Source organism: Microtus oregoni, unplaced genomic scaffold (assembly GCF_018167655.1).
Source record: "Microtus oregoni isolate MIOR12 unplaced genomic scaffold, Mior012 000013F_ref0000133, whole genome shotgun sequence".
NCBI lineage: Eukaryota > Metazoa > Chordata > Mammalia > Rodentia > Cricetidae > Microtus > Microtus oregoni.
In genome coordinates, this window is record NW_024543072.1 from 605812 (window position 1) to 623434 (window position 17623).

Here is a 17623-nt window from a genome sequence, read left to right on the forward strand (position 1 = left end):
AACTCTGAAGAGGAAAACCTCAACAATCTCAGGATAGGCAAGGATTTCTTAAAATACAAGTGGCAGAGACCCAACAAACGACTGACATTCACTGCACTGAACAGAGAGCACCCCCTCCCCTAACAAAGATAAAGACAAGTGCCAAGCCGGGAGAAGACATTCACAACACACACAGTAAATGAATAAAGGAGGCTGTCTATCTAAAGATCTGCATATCGCTGGGAGAAAGGAATCCAGGAGCACACTATGTCAAACCGAGTGGACGGTTCACAGAACAGTGTGTAACAAACGTTAAGGAGTACAGCATTCCTGTGCTGCCAGAGAAGTGTGAACTACAGTCACACTACTCAGAGTGGCACAAATTGTCAGTCTGACCATATCTAGTGTTGGTGAATATGGAAACTGCTCATTTTGCAAGTGACCCAGCAAAATATGCTTGCAGGGAATGTATTTCATGTACTGGTACACAACTAAAAGACCATCTTAGGGTAACAGAAAAACTGATTACATTTATTCAAGGAAGTGTAGCAGTTAAAATACAGAGAGAGCCTCAAAGAGTAATACCCAACAATTTGGGGAACATTTACAGTGTTACACATTTATGTGAACAACCCCTGCCCCCAACACTCAACATATGTATTTACAAACATTTAAACATGATAAAAGTAAAAATTAAAACAGAGCCGAGTAGTGGCTCACGCCTTTAATCCTAGCACTCAGGAGGCAGAGACATGCGGATCTCTGTGAGTTTGAGGCCAGCCTGGTCTACAGAGCGAGTTCCAGAACAGGTTCCAAAAGCTACAGAGAAACCCTGTCTCAAACAAACAAACAAACCCAAAACCCCAAACAAACAAAAAAATCAAAAAACAAAACAAAAAACCCAAAACAAAAAAATTAAAATGGACTAAAAAGATTTCTATAAAATTCTTGATAGGAATTGTCTATTTGGACAGAGGGAAATTAAATTGGGTGTGTAGTAGTATAGTTGGGAGACAGTCTGCCTTTCCTGTCTATAAATTTAAAATTTCATATACTCTGAGAAAAATTTATATTTAAGTGAAAAATTTTAATATTTGTTTACTTAATGACAGGTATCCAAATGTTTATATCGTAATTGCCCAGACTTTCTGAATAAGAGAACTTGATAAAAGTTAAAATTTATAAAAGTTAAAAACTGAAAAGTTGAAGTTCGTGAACTTCAACTTTCCTTAAAGGCCATGGTGCTTGGTAGGTAGAGAAATAGAGAAAATTCGATTTTATTTTAGTTTGTATGTCAATGAATTTGAAGCGCAAGAATGAAAGTATTATAAATTTCATGGTAAACAAAGAATGTATCATTCCAATGATGGAAGGAATGGCATTTATTGTATGAGGACTTTAAAACTGTGTGTGTGTGTGTGTGTGTGTGTGTGTGAGCGAGTGTTTGTGCGCGCGCGTGCGTGTGCGAGCGCCAGTGCGCCCGTGCGGCGCATTGCACGTGTCTATGCGGGTGCGCTCCGCTCGCAGCCGGACTTCACGAATTCGGAGCGGGCTTCCCCGCTCTCCGCAATCGGTAGTAACATCAGCCACGAGGAGCTCGGAGGATTCTGGGAAGCTTTTCTGTTTTGTTTGTAACCATGGGAAAAATTCCACTCGGTCCTAGAGGGATCCGCGTTCATTCACCAATTCGTTTTAAAAGTCACCGGCCACTGAAATTGAGTAAAACTGAAAAAGAAACAATAGTCCGTCTTGAAACTATTTTTTTCAAACACGTTTACATTTTCAGTTGGAATTTATGATGCGTACGGTTTTCTTCTAAAACTATTTAGAATCTTGAAGTGTTAGCAATAAAAGATTGACAAGTTATTGCGAGTTTTAGAAATTCTTCAGGAGGCAAGTGTGGACATGAGAGTTTATCTTATATATTTTCTTTGTTTAAATTTGTTTGAAGGCAGACTTTCCACAAGTATGATAGGTGAGAATGTTTTCCTCCGATTGCCTGTAAAGAATCAGTTCTAACAAACGTGGAAAATTCTTTGTGTTCGTCTGTATGTACTGTGTACATGGAAATTTTTTACAGCGAAAGAAAAGTATTCACAAAAACAGAATCAGATTTGCTGCCAATTTCTAATTTTGTTCTGAGATATCTACATCGTATTATCAAGCAAATTGAAGAGCAAACTGCTATGGTCAGGAGACTTTTCAGTTTTAATATTATCAACAAATTTAACTGAAGTAGTTAAATCTGCGTGCTCTCTGCCCATTTTTATAAAAGAAAGAAAGAAGAATGACAAAAAAACCTCACAGAGGGACAGAACGTGTTGAAATCGTCCCCAGGGAAATATTTACTCACAGGTCAGCTTGGCTTTAACGCTGACGTCTCCTTAGCTTTTGCTACAAGTACTGGTGTGCGGTGAGATAGTTTGCCTCCGCTCGGCCACCGTCCGTCAGCCCTCAACATATTTTGTCCGCCGGCCGCCGCCGTTTCGGATTACTCACCGACCGGAGTTCGGAGGTACGGAGAGGTATCTGTTTGGCCGAAGCTGGCTGGTGTGGCCGGCACCATGGAGTCGCCTTTTAGTCCGGGATTTCCTCATCGACCAGAGGAAGACTGGGGTGAGTGGATCTGCGAATGTACCCGGGCTCGCTCGGGCCCGTTGCGGGGGTTTTCCTCCCGGTTTCCGCCCGGCGGCGGTGACAGGTGGGGACGAACCTTGCCCAGGGAGCGAGGCCATGGATTGGGGGCTCGTGGAAGGGACTGGCAGAACCACTGGGCTCTGTCCTGGCCGCAGCGACATGGAAGTGATGTTCGAATCGTGGAAATTGCTGTAGTTTTTCAGCGTGTGTTCCTGGTGGAAATACCAGGTGATCTTGAGGGACCAGAACTCAGCAGGGTGACTCTGGATGCCGCTCCAGGCAATTTTCTCAGACTGTGGGATGTGTTTGGGAGTGAAGTGTGTGTGTGTGTGTGTGTGTGTGTGTACGCGCATGTGTGCACTGCACGTGCGCGTGACATGTTTGAGAAAATATGGTTGAAATACACACAGAGAAGAAAATCCTTATCTCTCCGCTGTCATGGTTGATTTAAGGCATATATCCAAATTGGCAAAGAAGCAAAGGTCCCAATCACCTGACCCGTGTCCCTGATTACTAGATCTACCATAAACTGATGTAATCCTGACTGCTGTCCAAACAGCTCTGAAATCTCTTGCTAGATCTTGCTTGGTTTTGGTGTTCAGGAAAGATGGGATGGAGAATTGACACCGGACAAGTGTTGTCATCTGAATCCTTAGAGGAGCCCGATATTCCTCTTTTGATTACGAGACAGGGATCCAACATGAAGGTACCTCAGTGGATCCTGTAGTTAGACTGCACCGTTCTTCAGCGTTGTGATTTTGGGGTGTTATTTCCCTGGGGCCAGACCAACATTCCATCACACGAGTGGACTGTCAGCTAGAATGGATTGAACATCCTACTTTAATTTTCCAGTGGCAGATGTGATCTATAATTACGATCTATGAGAGATTTATTTTAAATTACGGAAAAAAACTGTAGGGGTCCATTCTCCAGTGCGTTTCCCCAGCTAAATGTTTTGTTATAGTAACATTAGCCACTTGCTTAGGGCCTTGTTTTTGTCAGCTATCCCACTAAGCACGCTACGTGTGTTATTGGTGGCCACAGCAGGCCAAGGTCCTGCCGTCCTTTAGATGCTGAAACTGGGGCTGACAGAATTTGCCCTCAGTCTTAGAGAGGTGTTGAGTGGTAAAAGTAGGATTAGAACTGAGGCCGTCTAACTCTGAGGTCTGTGCCTCTGGTTTTTCACTCTGTAACATTTTCCTAGCTTTTTTCTAAAGGTGGATTTTTTTTCCCCTAATGCTTCTTTCTGATTTTAACAAGTCTGCTTCAGTTATAGTTGTGGTTTGTTTTCTCAACCATTTGACCCTCATATTTTCATGGCATTTCTTAAACTGTAACACAAAGCACTTTCTGATAGCATTGTTTTGTCTTGTTTTCTGACTCTCGGCTGCGTTTTCCTAACTCCTAAACTTGATTCTTTAATGGAACACTCAGTTCTCTGTAGTCAGTTGACTGACTCCATTCTCAGGTATCCTGTCCCATTTCTCCTTGAGTACGCTCTTTCCCTGTTGTGTTTTAGGTTTCTTTTTTCAGACTGTTGACAATTATCTCTTGGAAGAGTACTTTTTTCCCTTAGGTGTTCAGTAGGTAGGAAAGATTTTGCAGGCGTTAGGCACTACTGTCTACTAGGGTTTCTCAATAGAATAATGGATTCTTTGGGAGTTGCTGTTTTGGATGTTTAATTATTTTACTGATGTATTGATGTTTTAAAAATATTTTTAGCAACTGCCCTGTTAAAATTTAAAAATTAGATTTTATAATTAGTATTTCTTATGATTAACAGCTTGAACAATTTGAAGGACATTATCTCAGCACAGGATATGATGGGATGTGCTTCTATTCATTTATTTTCTAAGTGTGATTAATGAACTTTAGAGCCGACATCTGCAGATATATTTTGGAAAGGTCCACAAGGCACTTGTTTTGGGCATCACTATCATGTGGCCTTGCAGCTGCTCTGCCGTGGTGAAAAAGCAGCCATAGGCGGTGCAGATAAGTGAGACTGGCTGTGTTCCCATAAAAGCTTATGGAGACTGAAATTTGCATTTCACGTAGATGTATTCATTATTTCTCTACTTATTTACTAAGAGTCTTTTAAAAGCGTGTAGCTCAGGCTGTCCTCATGCTTCAGATATTCCTGCCTTAGCCTTCTGAATGCTGGGATTATAGGCATACAGTACCATACCCGGCTCCCATTATGGCTGTTGTTGTTAGGTCTTTTGAGACAAGGTCTTGCTATACAGCCCAGGGTGGCCTGCAACTTTCATAAGTCTCCTGCCTCTGGCTCCCCAGTTATATCTAGTGTATTACTTAATGTCTTTGTTAAATGCAGCTTAGATTTTTAGAGTGATCTTGCTGATAGGACATGTAATTCCATAGATGCCCCCTCTCCTCTCTACAGTTCCCTCTACTGGTATCATCTTACATTACTATGCTGGTCAGTTGGTTGTTTTTGTTTGTTTGTTAATTTGACACAAGCTAGAATTATGTGGGAAGAGAGAATCTCTATTGAGAAAATTCTTCCATTAGATTGTCATGTAGGCAGGTCTGTGGATATTTTTTTTTCCTTCATAATGATTGATGTGGGAGAGCCTAGCCCGCTGTGGGTGGTGCCAACCCTTGGCAGGTGGTTTTGGGGTTTTGGGGTGCATAAGAAAGCAGGCTGAGCAAGACAGAGGGAACATCATTCATCTGTGACTTTGGCTTCAGTTCCTGTTTCTAGGTTTCTGCCTTGAGTTCCTGCCCTGACTTCCCTTCATGTAGACAGTGATTGGGACATGTAAGCCAAATAAACCCTTTCCTCCTCAAGTTGCTTTTGGTCGTGGTGTTTCATCACAGCAATGGAAGGCTTGTTGTAACCCAAGCTTGCCTTGCATTCTTAATGCTCTTGTCTCAGCTTTGCAAATACTGGACTTATAGGCATGAGCCACCATGACTGGCTTGGTACGTTAGTATTAAGTGAAGGATGAACATTACAGGTGTTTTGACAAGCACAATGCCATGGGCCATCATTACAGTGTTGTGCAGAGTAGGGTGAGAGCGTCTCTCTTGCACATTCCCTGTGCTCCATCCACTCATCCCTCCTTCCTTCCACCTGAGTCGTCCCACACCCCATAATGGATCTTTTCTCTGTCTGCACAGTTTTGCTTTTGTTGAATAGTTGGAACCATGCAGTATGAAGCCTTTTCAAATTGGCTTCTTTACTCAGTAGTGTGCATTTGAAGTGCCTCTGTGTCCTTCTGTGCCTCGATGGCATATTTCTATATTATAATTTATAAATATCATTTCTTATATTTAGCAAATAGTGCTAAATATAAAGGCTTTGATAAGTGTTTAATGACACTGATCTGTCATTACAGTATTCTGCATGCTGTGGAGGATGCTAGCATGCTCAGGTTTGGATGCCAGCCCTCTTTTCTTGGCCTGTAGATGATTGCCTTCTTGCTGTGTCCTCACATGGTGTTGGAGGAAAGCATGATCCTCTTCTTCCAGATTCATTTAGCCGTAGTAATCTCCTCAAGACCCTGCGTCAGATATAGCCATCTTGGGGATTATAGTGCCCATATGAATTTTTGGAGGACATAATTCAGTTTAGAGTACACAGTTTGTGTGTCTCTTTACATGTTGATATTGTGGTTGCTTCTGATTTTTGGCAGTTAGACATGAAGGTGCTCTAAACATCTGTGTGCGGGTTTTTGTGTTGATGTAAGTTTTCATATCATCTGGACTGATCCAAAGGAGCTCAATTACTGGATCATATTATAATTTGGTTTATAAGAAACCACCAAGCTTGTACCATTTTGTGTCTCCACCAGCAATGAGTGGATGTTTCTGTTTGATGGTGTTTGCTGTTGCCAGTACTTTGAGTTTAGCCATCTTAACAAGTGTGTGGCGGTCCTTGTTTTAATTTGCAGTTTTCTAATGTTACATGGTGTTGAGCATCTTTCCTGGCTAGTTTACAATCTTAACTTTCCTCTGCTTTCTTCCTCTCTCCCTCTTGCTTGGACTTTTCAAAAGTCTCTCTCTCTCTCTCTCTCTTCCCTCTTTTTTTTTTTTTTTAAGCCACTTGAGATGTGTGTCAAGATGAGAAGCTTCCTGCTGCTGCGGTTTCTCTCATGGCTTTAGTATCTTCTTTGAAGCTTCTCTTCCTTCCTTTTCTTGTACTAACCAAAGTGTGACACCCCGCTGATGACACAGCTTTCCCCAAAGTTCTGGTGAAAGCCTTCTGCACCCGGCACCGCAGAATATAGTAGTTGTCTTTTTTTTTTTTTTCCTTCTCTGCCATTTCTAGGACATGCTCCTTTCCTCCACAAGCAATGTCTAGGTGTCAGTCTTATCCTGTCACAGTTTGCAGTCTTCCACCTCTTCCTGTTGCAGAGACCTGCTGATTCTTTCATCACTTTCACTGGGAAATGTAGCTACTAACTTACTGGTGCTTTCTCTGACATTGCCTGCTAGGATTTTTGGCTATTTCAGTAGCTTGGCCAGTCCATTCCCTGCCTAATTACTGATGATTGTTCCCTAAAGCTTCTCTCTGAAGCCTCTGGCACCTCCTCTTTCATGCTCTGAATCAGAACTTCCAGTCCTTTCCTCATTTCCCCCATCACACGCTTGCCTTCCCTCCATACAGATGCTGAAGTTGGCTTCTTGTTCCTAGATTGAATCTGACCTTCTCTGTGTGTTTCAGATCACTATGCTTTATTAAAAGTTGCTCAAGCTATTTTCCTGGTGCGTATAGCATTTCTCCCATCTCTTAGAAAAGAAACGTGTAGTGATTTCACTTCTTCTATTTGGAGGGGGGACAATGCCAAAGTCTCCTTAGATGTTACTTCCCTTTGTGCTGTTTCCGCATTTCTCCTTTTCCCTTCTTTTTTTGTAAATAGAGAAATTTCTTAAAAGTCCATGTTCAGGGGTGACCCCAACTTTTTCTTCTTTTTTGGCTACGTTTATTTATTTGTGTGTGTGTGTGTGGGTGGTCTGCATGCCAAGGCACACGTGTGGAGGTCAGAAGATTACTTTGGGAATTGGTTCTTTACTTGTATCATGTGGGTCCTGGGGATCAAACTTAGAAAGTCAAGCTTGGCAGCAAGCACCTTTACTTACTGAGCCATCTTGTGACCCCACCTTCCATCATATTGAAAATAATAAGACTCTGATCAGGCCGAGATGAAGTAAAATGCGAGATCACTGTGGAGGAGTAAACAAGTATGTGGTCAGGGCAGAGGGAGGTGAGGTTGAAAAGCTCACTAAGAAAGCTAACAATCGTAGCTGCTATTGTTGAGGGAAGTCTAAATATTGGGAGTGTAAAATTGGTGACGGACATAGGAATAGGCAGTAAATTTTAATACTCTACCGTGATTTGTGCCCTTCGTTTCTCGTGGAGTCTAATGAAACAGTCTATAGGTATAGAAGTGTATGTCTTCATTTTTTTTAAACCACAGAAGCTGAAAGATCAGTACACTGATACTCACATTTCTCTTATGCACCGACTGTTAAAATCCCGCCCCACTTACTGTGTCCCTTATTACCCACACTTCCCCTCGTCCACCACCTGAAACACGGACATGTGGAAGGAAACTCCTAAATACTTGACCAGGTATTTCTTAAGAACAGGATGTTTATTTAAAAAAAAAAACCATAAATGCATGACAACATTTATAGTTCTAAGCCAGATCACAAGGTTCCTTCTTACCTTGAATTAACTGTGGCCACCAACCACTTACAACAGGAACTTGTTTTGAGAAGTGTGCTGTGTGCCCATCATAGTGTGGTGTGTGCTTACAAAACCTGGATTGTAAGGTCACTTTCCTCTTACATTGTATGATACATATGTGCACATATAATACACACATAAATGCTGTCTGAGATTAAGTAAAATACAAGAGCAAATGATGCAATTAAGACACAGTAGATTTAAGAGATATGATATGTCTACCAGTGTAACCTGGCTCACAGTTTTACTGTAACTTTTTTCTAAGTAGATGGAGCATAGTATTAAACTAAGGGTGAGGGAGTGTACTGTAGCAACCTCGACACTAGTCACGTAGTTGTTGGTTGTCATTATCAAGAACTACGTGTGTGCTATCCACAGTTGTGTGCTTTATGAGCTTCACAATAGTTGTTTACATGTCGTGCACCTCTATCAGACACCGACAGCCCTGGTTTTTCCAGGTGATGGGATTTTTCAGGTCTGTTCTAACTTTTTGGGACTGTCTTTATATATTGTTGATCATATTTGTTTTCAATATCCCTTTTAAAAGGTTTTTTTTGTTGTTGTTTTCGTTTTGCTTTTTAAATAGACTCTTATGGCCTATGTAGCTAAGGATGGAGGATGACTTTGAACTCATGTCCTCTTGCCTCTGTCTGCCAGGTGCTGGGATCCTAGGATCTGTGCACGCTTCACTTTGCAGATGGAGTTACATCTCTAACCCTTCAGCAGGCTCAGCAGGGTCTTCCTTTTCGTTTTTTCTTTAAAGACAGGATTTCTCTGTACACCTCTGGCTGTCCTGGAATTTGCTGTGTAGACCAGGCTGGCCTCAGATTGAGAGATCCACCTGCTTCTGCCTCCAAATTCTGGGATTAAAGGTGTGCACTGTCTGGCCAGGGTTTTGTTATGTAACCAGGTTGGCTTCAGACTTTCCATTCTCCTGTCTCTGCCCCAGAGTGTTAGGCTTATAGGCAGTCAATACCGTGTCTGACCAACTTTTGTTTTCAGGTTTTTTTTTTTTTTTTTTTTTTTTTGAGACAGGGTTTCTTTGTATGGTCTTGACTGTCCTGAAAATCACTCTGTAGACCAGGCTGGCCTTGACTCACAGAAATCCGCCTGCCTCTACCTCCCAGTGCTGGAATTAAAGGTGTGTGCCACCACCGCCCGAATTATTTTCATTTTTTTGAGAGGATTTTATGTAGCCCAGTCTGACTTCCAATTCCTTGTGTAGCTGAGGATGACCTTTAGTTTACTTTAAATAAAAGTAAATTTTCTGAGGTTACTTTTATTTTATATGTATGGGTATTTTGCCCATGTATGTTTGTGCAGCCATGTCCATGTCTAGTGCATGTGGAAGTCAGAAGAGGTTGTCAAATCCCCTGGAACTGGAGTTGCAAATAGTTGTAGGTGCTGGGACTTGAACCCGGGTCCTCTGTAAGAACAGCCAGTGCCTTTAACTACTAAGCCATCTATCTCTCCAGCTACAATTGATCTTAACTTAAAATAAATTTAGTTAGTTATTGTGTATGTGTAACATGTGTAAAGGTAAGAGGACAACTTTGTGGAGTGGGTTTTCTCCGTTCACCTTTTTTTTTGTTTTTTTTTTTTTTTTTAAGATGGTTTCTCTGTATAACATTCTTGGCTATCCAGGAACTCACTTTGTAGATCAGGCTGGCCTCAAAGTCACTGAAATCTGCCTGCCTTTGCCTCCCAAGTGCTGGGATTCCAGGTGTGTATCACCATTGCCCGGCTCCATTCACCTTTAGATGGGTTCTGAGAATGGAACTTGGGTCATAAGACCTGCTTAGCATGCCCCTTACCAGATGAGCCAACTCACCGGTCCCTTGAATTTCCTTATCATTTCTCTGTTTCTACCTCCTGAGTAGGAGAATTACAGGCATGTGCCATGCCCGGTTTATGTGGTACTGTGGGTTAAACCCAGGGCTTCATGTATAGTATACCGATTGAGCTATAACCCCATCCCAGTCCTTTGTTTTTACAGCTTTGTTGTAGCTGGTGTACTGAAAAGCCTGCCTGAGGGCTATGACAGAAGCCAGGAGACTATTCCCATAGTTAACTGATGCAGATGTGTGTAGCTACACGTGCATGTTTTTGAGTTGAGACTTTTGTGTTCCTCATGCTGGCCTTGAACTGGTGAACTCAAGTCAAGTCATCCTGTTGCTTCGGTTTCACAAGTAGCCCAGACCAGAGGTCTGTGCCGTAATGTCCATCTAAAATTCTGAAGCAGTTTCAAATCTGCAGTTGCAAGAGCACTGAAAAGAACTCTTGCATGCCCTTCTGCAGTTTTCCCGTCATGTCACAGTTGCACCATTTCTTTCTCTTTTTTATCTTCCCCATCTTAAATACTACAGTATATATCAAGCCCACCACCACCAGGAAATAACAAGCACAGCCCATCCCAGGCTTTTCTATATTACCACAGTGTGTTTCTTCCACTCAGAAAACAAACTCTGACGCAACACTTCTGTTCATTTCACAGACATTTTAAATTTTGTTGACTGTCTCAATGGCTTTTCCATTCTAGTCTGGAATTCTCCCTGGAAACACACAGTGCTTTTATCTCACATGTCTCATTGGTGGCCTTTATTTTGGAATAGCTCTAGTTTTTTTTTGTCTATCATGTTCTCGGCAGTTGTTTGTGCTAGAAATCAGTAATAATCTGGGTCAGACTCAGGCCATGCAGCGGCAGGTGTGCCGATGGCATGATGCTGGCTGTCGAAGGTGCTTGGTCACATGATTAAAGCTAAGTTGCCACCTGTCAGGTTTCTCCTCTGTAAAGTCAGTTTGCCTTTTGTGTTTTTCTTTATATTCAGGGGACAGAATGTGATAGGACACTAATGTCCTGCTGTCATTAAAATCCCCACACCCCTGTCCTCTTGAGTGTGGCAGCCTGCCGCGTGCACATTGTCTGTCTATCCTATCTTAGTTATTAATTTGCAAACAGCGCTTACAGCATTAGAAAGAAAACTCTTTCCCGCCCTTCCTTCCTCCGTCCATGTGAATTCATTGATTTTTTTTTTTAAATCTTAATGAATTGTAAACTTTTACTCTAATGCTTTCTCAGGTTTGATCAGTGGGAGTTCTTTCATGTTAGTGTCTGTGGTGTTTGGACATATTCATGTCCTTTTTGTTTGTGTGTTCATGAGGTACTAGGATTGAACCTCAGGGCCTTGAACATGTCAGGCAAGAATGCTGCTACAGAACTGTGACCACTCTTCTTTTGATATGCTCTTATCTTTGCTGAGAATTTTCTTTTTTTTTTTTAAAAAAAAATCAAGATTTCTTAGGCTTATTTTATATGTTCTCTGCTCCAAATCAGCCATTTTTCCAAAGAGCCCCATAATGATTTTCATTTAGTGGAGGATGGTGTTTAATATCTGATGTCTGAGCATATTATTTCCATTCTATTGGGGCGTCATTGTGCATAAACTTTTCAGCAGACAGAACTAGGGAATGAATGCATGTCTCTGTGTATACACACTCGTAAATATCTTTAATGATCTCTTGCTCTCTTCTTCTTCTTCTTCTTCTTCTTCTTCTTCTTCTTCTTCTCCTTCTTCCTCCCTCCTCCTCCTCCTCTTCCCTCCTCCTCCTCCTTCCTCCTTTTTGAGGCTGTTGTCATATAATAACCCAGGCTTGCCTGGAACTAGGAATGTAGCACAGGATGGCCTGAAACGGGTTATAGGCATGTACCACCACTCCTGGCTGTATATGAATGTATTTAAAATTAGGTCACTTAGTAATTATTTCAATCCAACAACTTATAGTTAGCCTTCCCCTCCATGTTTTAAATTCTTCCTCAGTGAGACATCACACTCCAGTTCTTTTAGATATATTTATTCATCTGCCTTATCGGTTAGCAGATTGTTAGTTGTGATCGCTCCTAACTACACATGCTGTCTCTTCCATCTGCCATGCTGTTCCCCTCCCACCAGCTCCATTTCATTGGTGCCTAGGGAATATTGCCACCTACACTAGGCAACTTGCTCTTCCCCACTCTACCATTTCTTTGGATACCAGGCTTTGCTGCAGATGACTATGCAAAAACCCCCAGCAGCCTCATTGCTTGGCTGTCTTAGAAACTGACTTCTTTGTGTTGGGTAGGCTAGGGAAGAAAGGAAGAATGAGTGAAAGGTAATAAGCCAGATTATGGATGTGTTTTGAATTGGAAGCTCATAGGATTTGGAAGTAGATCTGGTACAGAGAGCATGGGAGAGGAGTAAACAGTGATTTTAGGGTTTTTGACTTGAGCCACTAGGAGAATTGAATCCATTACTAAGTGACAGAAACAGAAGAAGGCTTGATGGAAGTAATGAGAGCTCATTTTGGAGTGTACTAAATTGGAGGAGATGTAAACTCAGTGTGTTACCTATGCTTCTTGACATTATCAACTGGAGATACATACTGGGGAATGCCTGGCACCGAGATGCTATTTAAAGCTATGAGTTCATTGGAGTTTCAAAGAGGGAGCATTTGATAGGAAAATTTGCTGAACCCAGGACCAGTTTCCAGTTCGAGAGATGGGTAGGTAGGGTCAATCAGTGAGGTGGGAGGAAGATCGGGGGAATGCAGTATTTTGGAAGCTATGTGAAGAAAATGTTTCAACAAATAAGAAAGGATAAACTATCAGATGCCTCTCATTTAGGAGAGGCAAAGACTGTGGATTTACTGTTGAATTTGGTAGCGTGAAGGTCACTGGCGACACGAATAATGTGTATGGAGTGGGGTGCCTGGCTGGAGGCTTAGGAAAGAATGAGGAGGCATGAGAAACAGCAAATGCAGAAAACTTGGAGGAGTTTTAGGTAAGACACATCCTCCCAGCCTTCTGTGTGCATGATTTTTTGCTCTGGAGCTGAGTTTAAAGTAGCCTTTTCTGACAGATGCGTGGATAGCATGGCGTTATTGCTATCTATACATTATTGCTCTGTTCTATTTTGTTGGTGAAAGATTTCTGTCCTTGGTCAGCCAATATCTTTGTTACTGTTCTGTTACACCATGACCAAGGCAACTTATAAAAGGAACCATTTAACTGGGGGCTTGCTTACAGTTTCAGAGAGTTAGCCCGTGATTGGCTTGCCTGGGAGCTTGGCTCAGGCATGGCACTGGAGCAGTCGTTAAAAACTTAGGTCCTGATCTGCCGGCAGCTGGCAGGTGGAGTGAGACTGGGTCTGGCATGGGCTTTTGAAACCTCAAATCCCAGCCCCAGTGACACACCTCCAACAAGGCCACGTCTCTTAATCCTTCCTAAACAGTTCACCAACTGGGACTCAGCATTCGCATGTTTTCACCTATGGGTGCTGTTCTAATTCAGATCGCTGGAAACGGATCAGTGGGCTGGCAGTAGAGTGGATGGAAATCCCTGCAGGAGTTTAGTACAAAGGAGGACCTGGAGCTGGGAAACTCTTTTTAATGAGTTCTTCAAGTGTTAGGGAAGGGAAACTTTACAGATTGTAGCAATTATTGGGCCTTGTCAGCTCCTTGACCTTTTTCTAAACTTTTTTTTTATTAGATTTTTAAAAAATACCAATCCAAGTTCCCAATCCTTCTTCTCCTCTCATTCTCTTCACACACCCTCCCACCCCACTCCCATCCAATCCTCAGAGAGGGTAAGCATATTACTTTGTGGAAGGTCCAAGGCCCTCCCTACTATATCTAGGCTGAGCAAGGTATCCATCCAGAAGATTAGGATCCCAAAAAACCAGTACATGCAGTAGGGATAAATCCTGGTGCCACTGCCAGTGGCCCCTTAGTCTGCCCCAGTCATGCAACTGTCAACCACATTCAGAGGGACTAGTTTGGTCCTATGCTTGTTCCTTCCCAGTGCAGTTGGAGTTGGTGATCTGTTAGCTCAGGGAAACTGTTTCAGTGAGTGAACCCATCATGGCCTTGACCTCTTTGCTCATATTCTCATTTCTTCCATTCTTCAACTGGACTTTGGGAGCTCAGTCCAGTGCTCCGATGTGGGTCTCTGCCTCTGTTTCCATCAGTTGCTGGATGAAGGTTCCATGGTGATATTTAAGATAATCATCAGTAGCCAGAACCTGGAAACAACCTAGGTGCCCCTCAACCAAAGAATAAATAAAGAAAATGTGGCACATTTACACATTAGAGTACTACTCAGTGGTAAAAAACAATGACATCTTGAATTTTGCATGCAAATGGATGGAATTAGAAAACATCATCCTGAGTGAGGTAACCCAGACCCAAAATGATTAATATGGCATGGACTCACTCTTAAGTGGACACTAGCTATAGACAAAGGACATTGAGCCTATAGTTCATGATCCTTCTAAACTTTTTTTTTTTAAATATAGACTATTGAAGAATCTTTTCTTGTCCATATTTTTCTTGGTTTATAAGGAAACCTCACTAGAAATTAGAATATGCTTCAACTTACCAAAATTTAGGTGAGTCTTTTTATTATCTACATAGACTTTTATATGTGCTCTTACTCCTCTGTGTGTGTATGTGTGCATGTGAGTGCATGTACATGTGTGTGTTCGTGTTGGGTGTCTTCTCCAGTCAGTTCCATCTTTTTTTTTTTTCAATTAAATTTTCTTGTGTGTGTGTGTTGGAGTGAGGGTGGGCGTGCCACAGTGCGTGTGCAGAGGTCAGAGGACAGCCCTGTGGAGTTGGTTTTCCTTCCACTCTGTGTGGCTTCTGGGGATAGAACTCAGGTCATGGGACTTGTGCTGCAGATGCTTTACTGCTGAGCCATCTTGGCACACTTCTACTTTGGGTTTTGTTTTGTTTTTGAGACAGTCTCCTATTGAAGCTGGAGTTGACTGATGTGGCTAGCAAGCGCCAGGGCTCCACTTTTCTCTGCCTCCCCAGTGCTCAGATTACAGATATGTACAACTGTACCCAACTTTTTTCATATGTTCTGGGGAGCCAAGCCCACGTTCTCTTGATGTTCACATTGCTCGAGCTTGTCAGCAGTAGCAGGGCCCAGTGGAAGCTAATAGATCTGCCCCAGGGCGCAGAGTTGTCCCACTGCTGGGCTCATGAGTGACCGCTGCTTTCTTTGTCCTTTTTTTCCAGAGTCTACTTTGTTTGCTGAGCTGGGCTACTTCACAGATACTGATGAGGTGCAGTTCGATGCAGCAAATGAAACTTACGTAAGTCCTGGAGGAGAAATAGTGAGTGATTAATGCACGAGGGCTTCAGGACAGTAGTTAGGCTGGCAGCTAAAAGACATCATCAATCAGGAGTGTTAGTAGCTCCTTTGCAGTCAGTAAATACAGAGCTATAAAGTTCCTGAGTGCTGGTTTGATAAGACCTGTTGGCTTAGCATATGTTAGTCCTAGGGGTGGGGACTTTGGGAAAGTCATTTTTTTTCTTTTTCTTTTGGAGACAAGGCTTCACTCTGTATTTTGGCAGGTCTGGGACTTACTGTGTGTCTCAGCCGGCCTGCAGTTCCTAGTAGTCCTCTTGCCCCAGCCTTCTGAGTGCTGGGGTTCTAGGGCTGAACCACCTCACCGAGTCCTATTCCTTGATCTTTAGATACTTTGCGGCTCGTGGGAATAGTAATAATTAGAGGCACGGTGAGTCATAGATATAGTCAAGCTTACCGGCTTCCTTTTTAAGAGCTCTAAAAATTAGTCATATTTTTACCTTTGCTTGTGATTACTCAGAGAACTATATAAAAACTGTTATTAGAGGCCTGGAGAGATGACTTAGTGGCTAAGAACACTGGTTGCACTTTCAGAGGACCCTGGTTCAATTCTAAACACCCATATGGCCTCTAACAACTGCTTATAACTCTAGTTTGAGAGGATCTGGAATCTGCAGACACTGCACACACATGCTGCACAGACATACATGCAGGCAAAACATATCTACATAAAATTAAATTAATTTTAAAAGCTTATTGTAATTCTTTGAGCCATTAAAATGACTTAGTTTTTTTTTTTTTTTTTTTTTATGACAAGGTCTCATATGGTCCTGGCTGGTCTGGAACTTGCTATGAAGTGTAACTTTGAATTCACAGAGATACACCTGCCCCTGCCTCCCATAATTTATTAATTATGTATACAGTGTTCTGTCTGCATGTATGCTACAGGCCAGAAGAAGGCACCAGATCTCAGTATAGATGGTTATGAGCCACCATGTATGTGATTGCTGGAAACTGAACTCAGGACCTCTGGAAAATCAGCCATTGCTCTTAATTTCTGAGCCATCTCTTCAGCCCCAGGTTTTTTTTATTAATATATATATATTAATGTATATATATTAATGTAGATATATATCTGGTTGCCTCATTCTTTATTACCTCTACCTGCTGAGTTGTCTTATTGGTCTTAAAAATGGGTTTTGGGTTTATTTGTTGAATTTATAAAGATTTTAGAAGTTCGAGAACCACAGAGAGGTGGGGAAGAACATTGTCTAATGGTACTTACCACCCTCATGATACCTGCGTTGTTTTTGGCTGTGTCTGTGTTCTTTCTTTTACAGGGAGAGGATATGAATAACTGTTTGTTTGGACTAGTTTATCTAAAACATCTCTCTTGTTGGATCTGGATCTCTCTATGCAAAAGATTCATTTTGTGAATTTTATTTTATTTTATTTTTGACAGGATTTCTCTGTGTAGCTTTGGAGCTTGTCCAGGCTGGCCTCAAACTCACTGAGATCTGCCCGCCTCTGCCACCCAAGTGCTAGGATTAAAGGCCTGTGCCACCAACAGTTGGCCATAGGGGAAACGGACTCCATGACTCAAAGATTAGTGAGATTTATTGTCACCATTTTGTGAATCTTAAATAGTCTGTTTTCACAGAAAAGAGTAAATCTCAGTAATCTTTGACTCATGGAGTCTGTTACCTCTTCTAGTTGTTCTTGTCCTTCCGTGAGCCAGAATGGCTGTATCTCTGGGTTCTCTAAAATGCGTTTGCAGTGTGAAGTGGTTGGCTTAGATTCTTTTTTTGGATATTCGAGGCAGGGTTTCTCTGTACCTTATTTTTGGTTCCTGTCCGGGAACTAGCTCTTCTAGATCTCACAGAGATCCGCCTGCCTCTGCCTCCCCAGTGCTGGGATTAAAGGCATGCGCCATCACCGCCCGGCTGCCTTAGATTCTTTTTATTAGATAGGGTAGTAGCAAGTATGTTATTCATAGTAAACTGCCTGACGGTTTGATTCCAAGTTATGTGTATTTTGTTTTAATCATTTGCTGGTATGACACCTACAGGAAAATCATTTTGATCATCTTAACTTTGATTTGGATTTAATGCCTTGGGAATCCGACATTTGGAGCTCCAGTAGCCACTTCTGCTCAGGTAAGGATG

At 42.1% G+C, this 17623-nt stretch overlaps 1 protein-coding gene across 2 annotated transcripts in view; it reads left to right on the forward strand.

The window, feature by feature from the left end:
- The first annotated feature begins 2437 nt into the window (after positions 1 to 2437).
- LOC121455077 (cyclic AMP-dependent transcription factor ATF-6 alpha) overlaps positions 2438 to 17623 on the forward strand; it is a 174269-nt gene continuing 159083 nt past the window's right edge. For both annotated transcript variants that reach the window (XM_041662612.1, XM_041662613.1), the window contains exons 1-3: positions 2438 to 2595; positions 15386 to 15462; positions 17527 to 17614. In XM_041662612.1, coding sequence (XP_041518546.1) covers positions 2544 to 2595; positions 15386 to 15462; positions 17527 to 17614 — 217 coding nt within the window. In that variant the 5' untranslated portion in view covers positions 2438 to 2543. The remainder of the gene's footprint in view (positions 2596 to 15385; positions 15463 to 17526; positions 17615 to 17623) is intronic.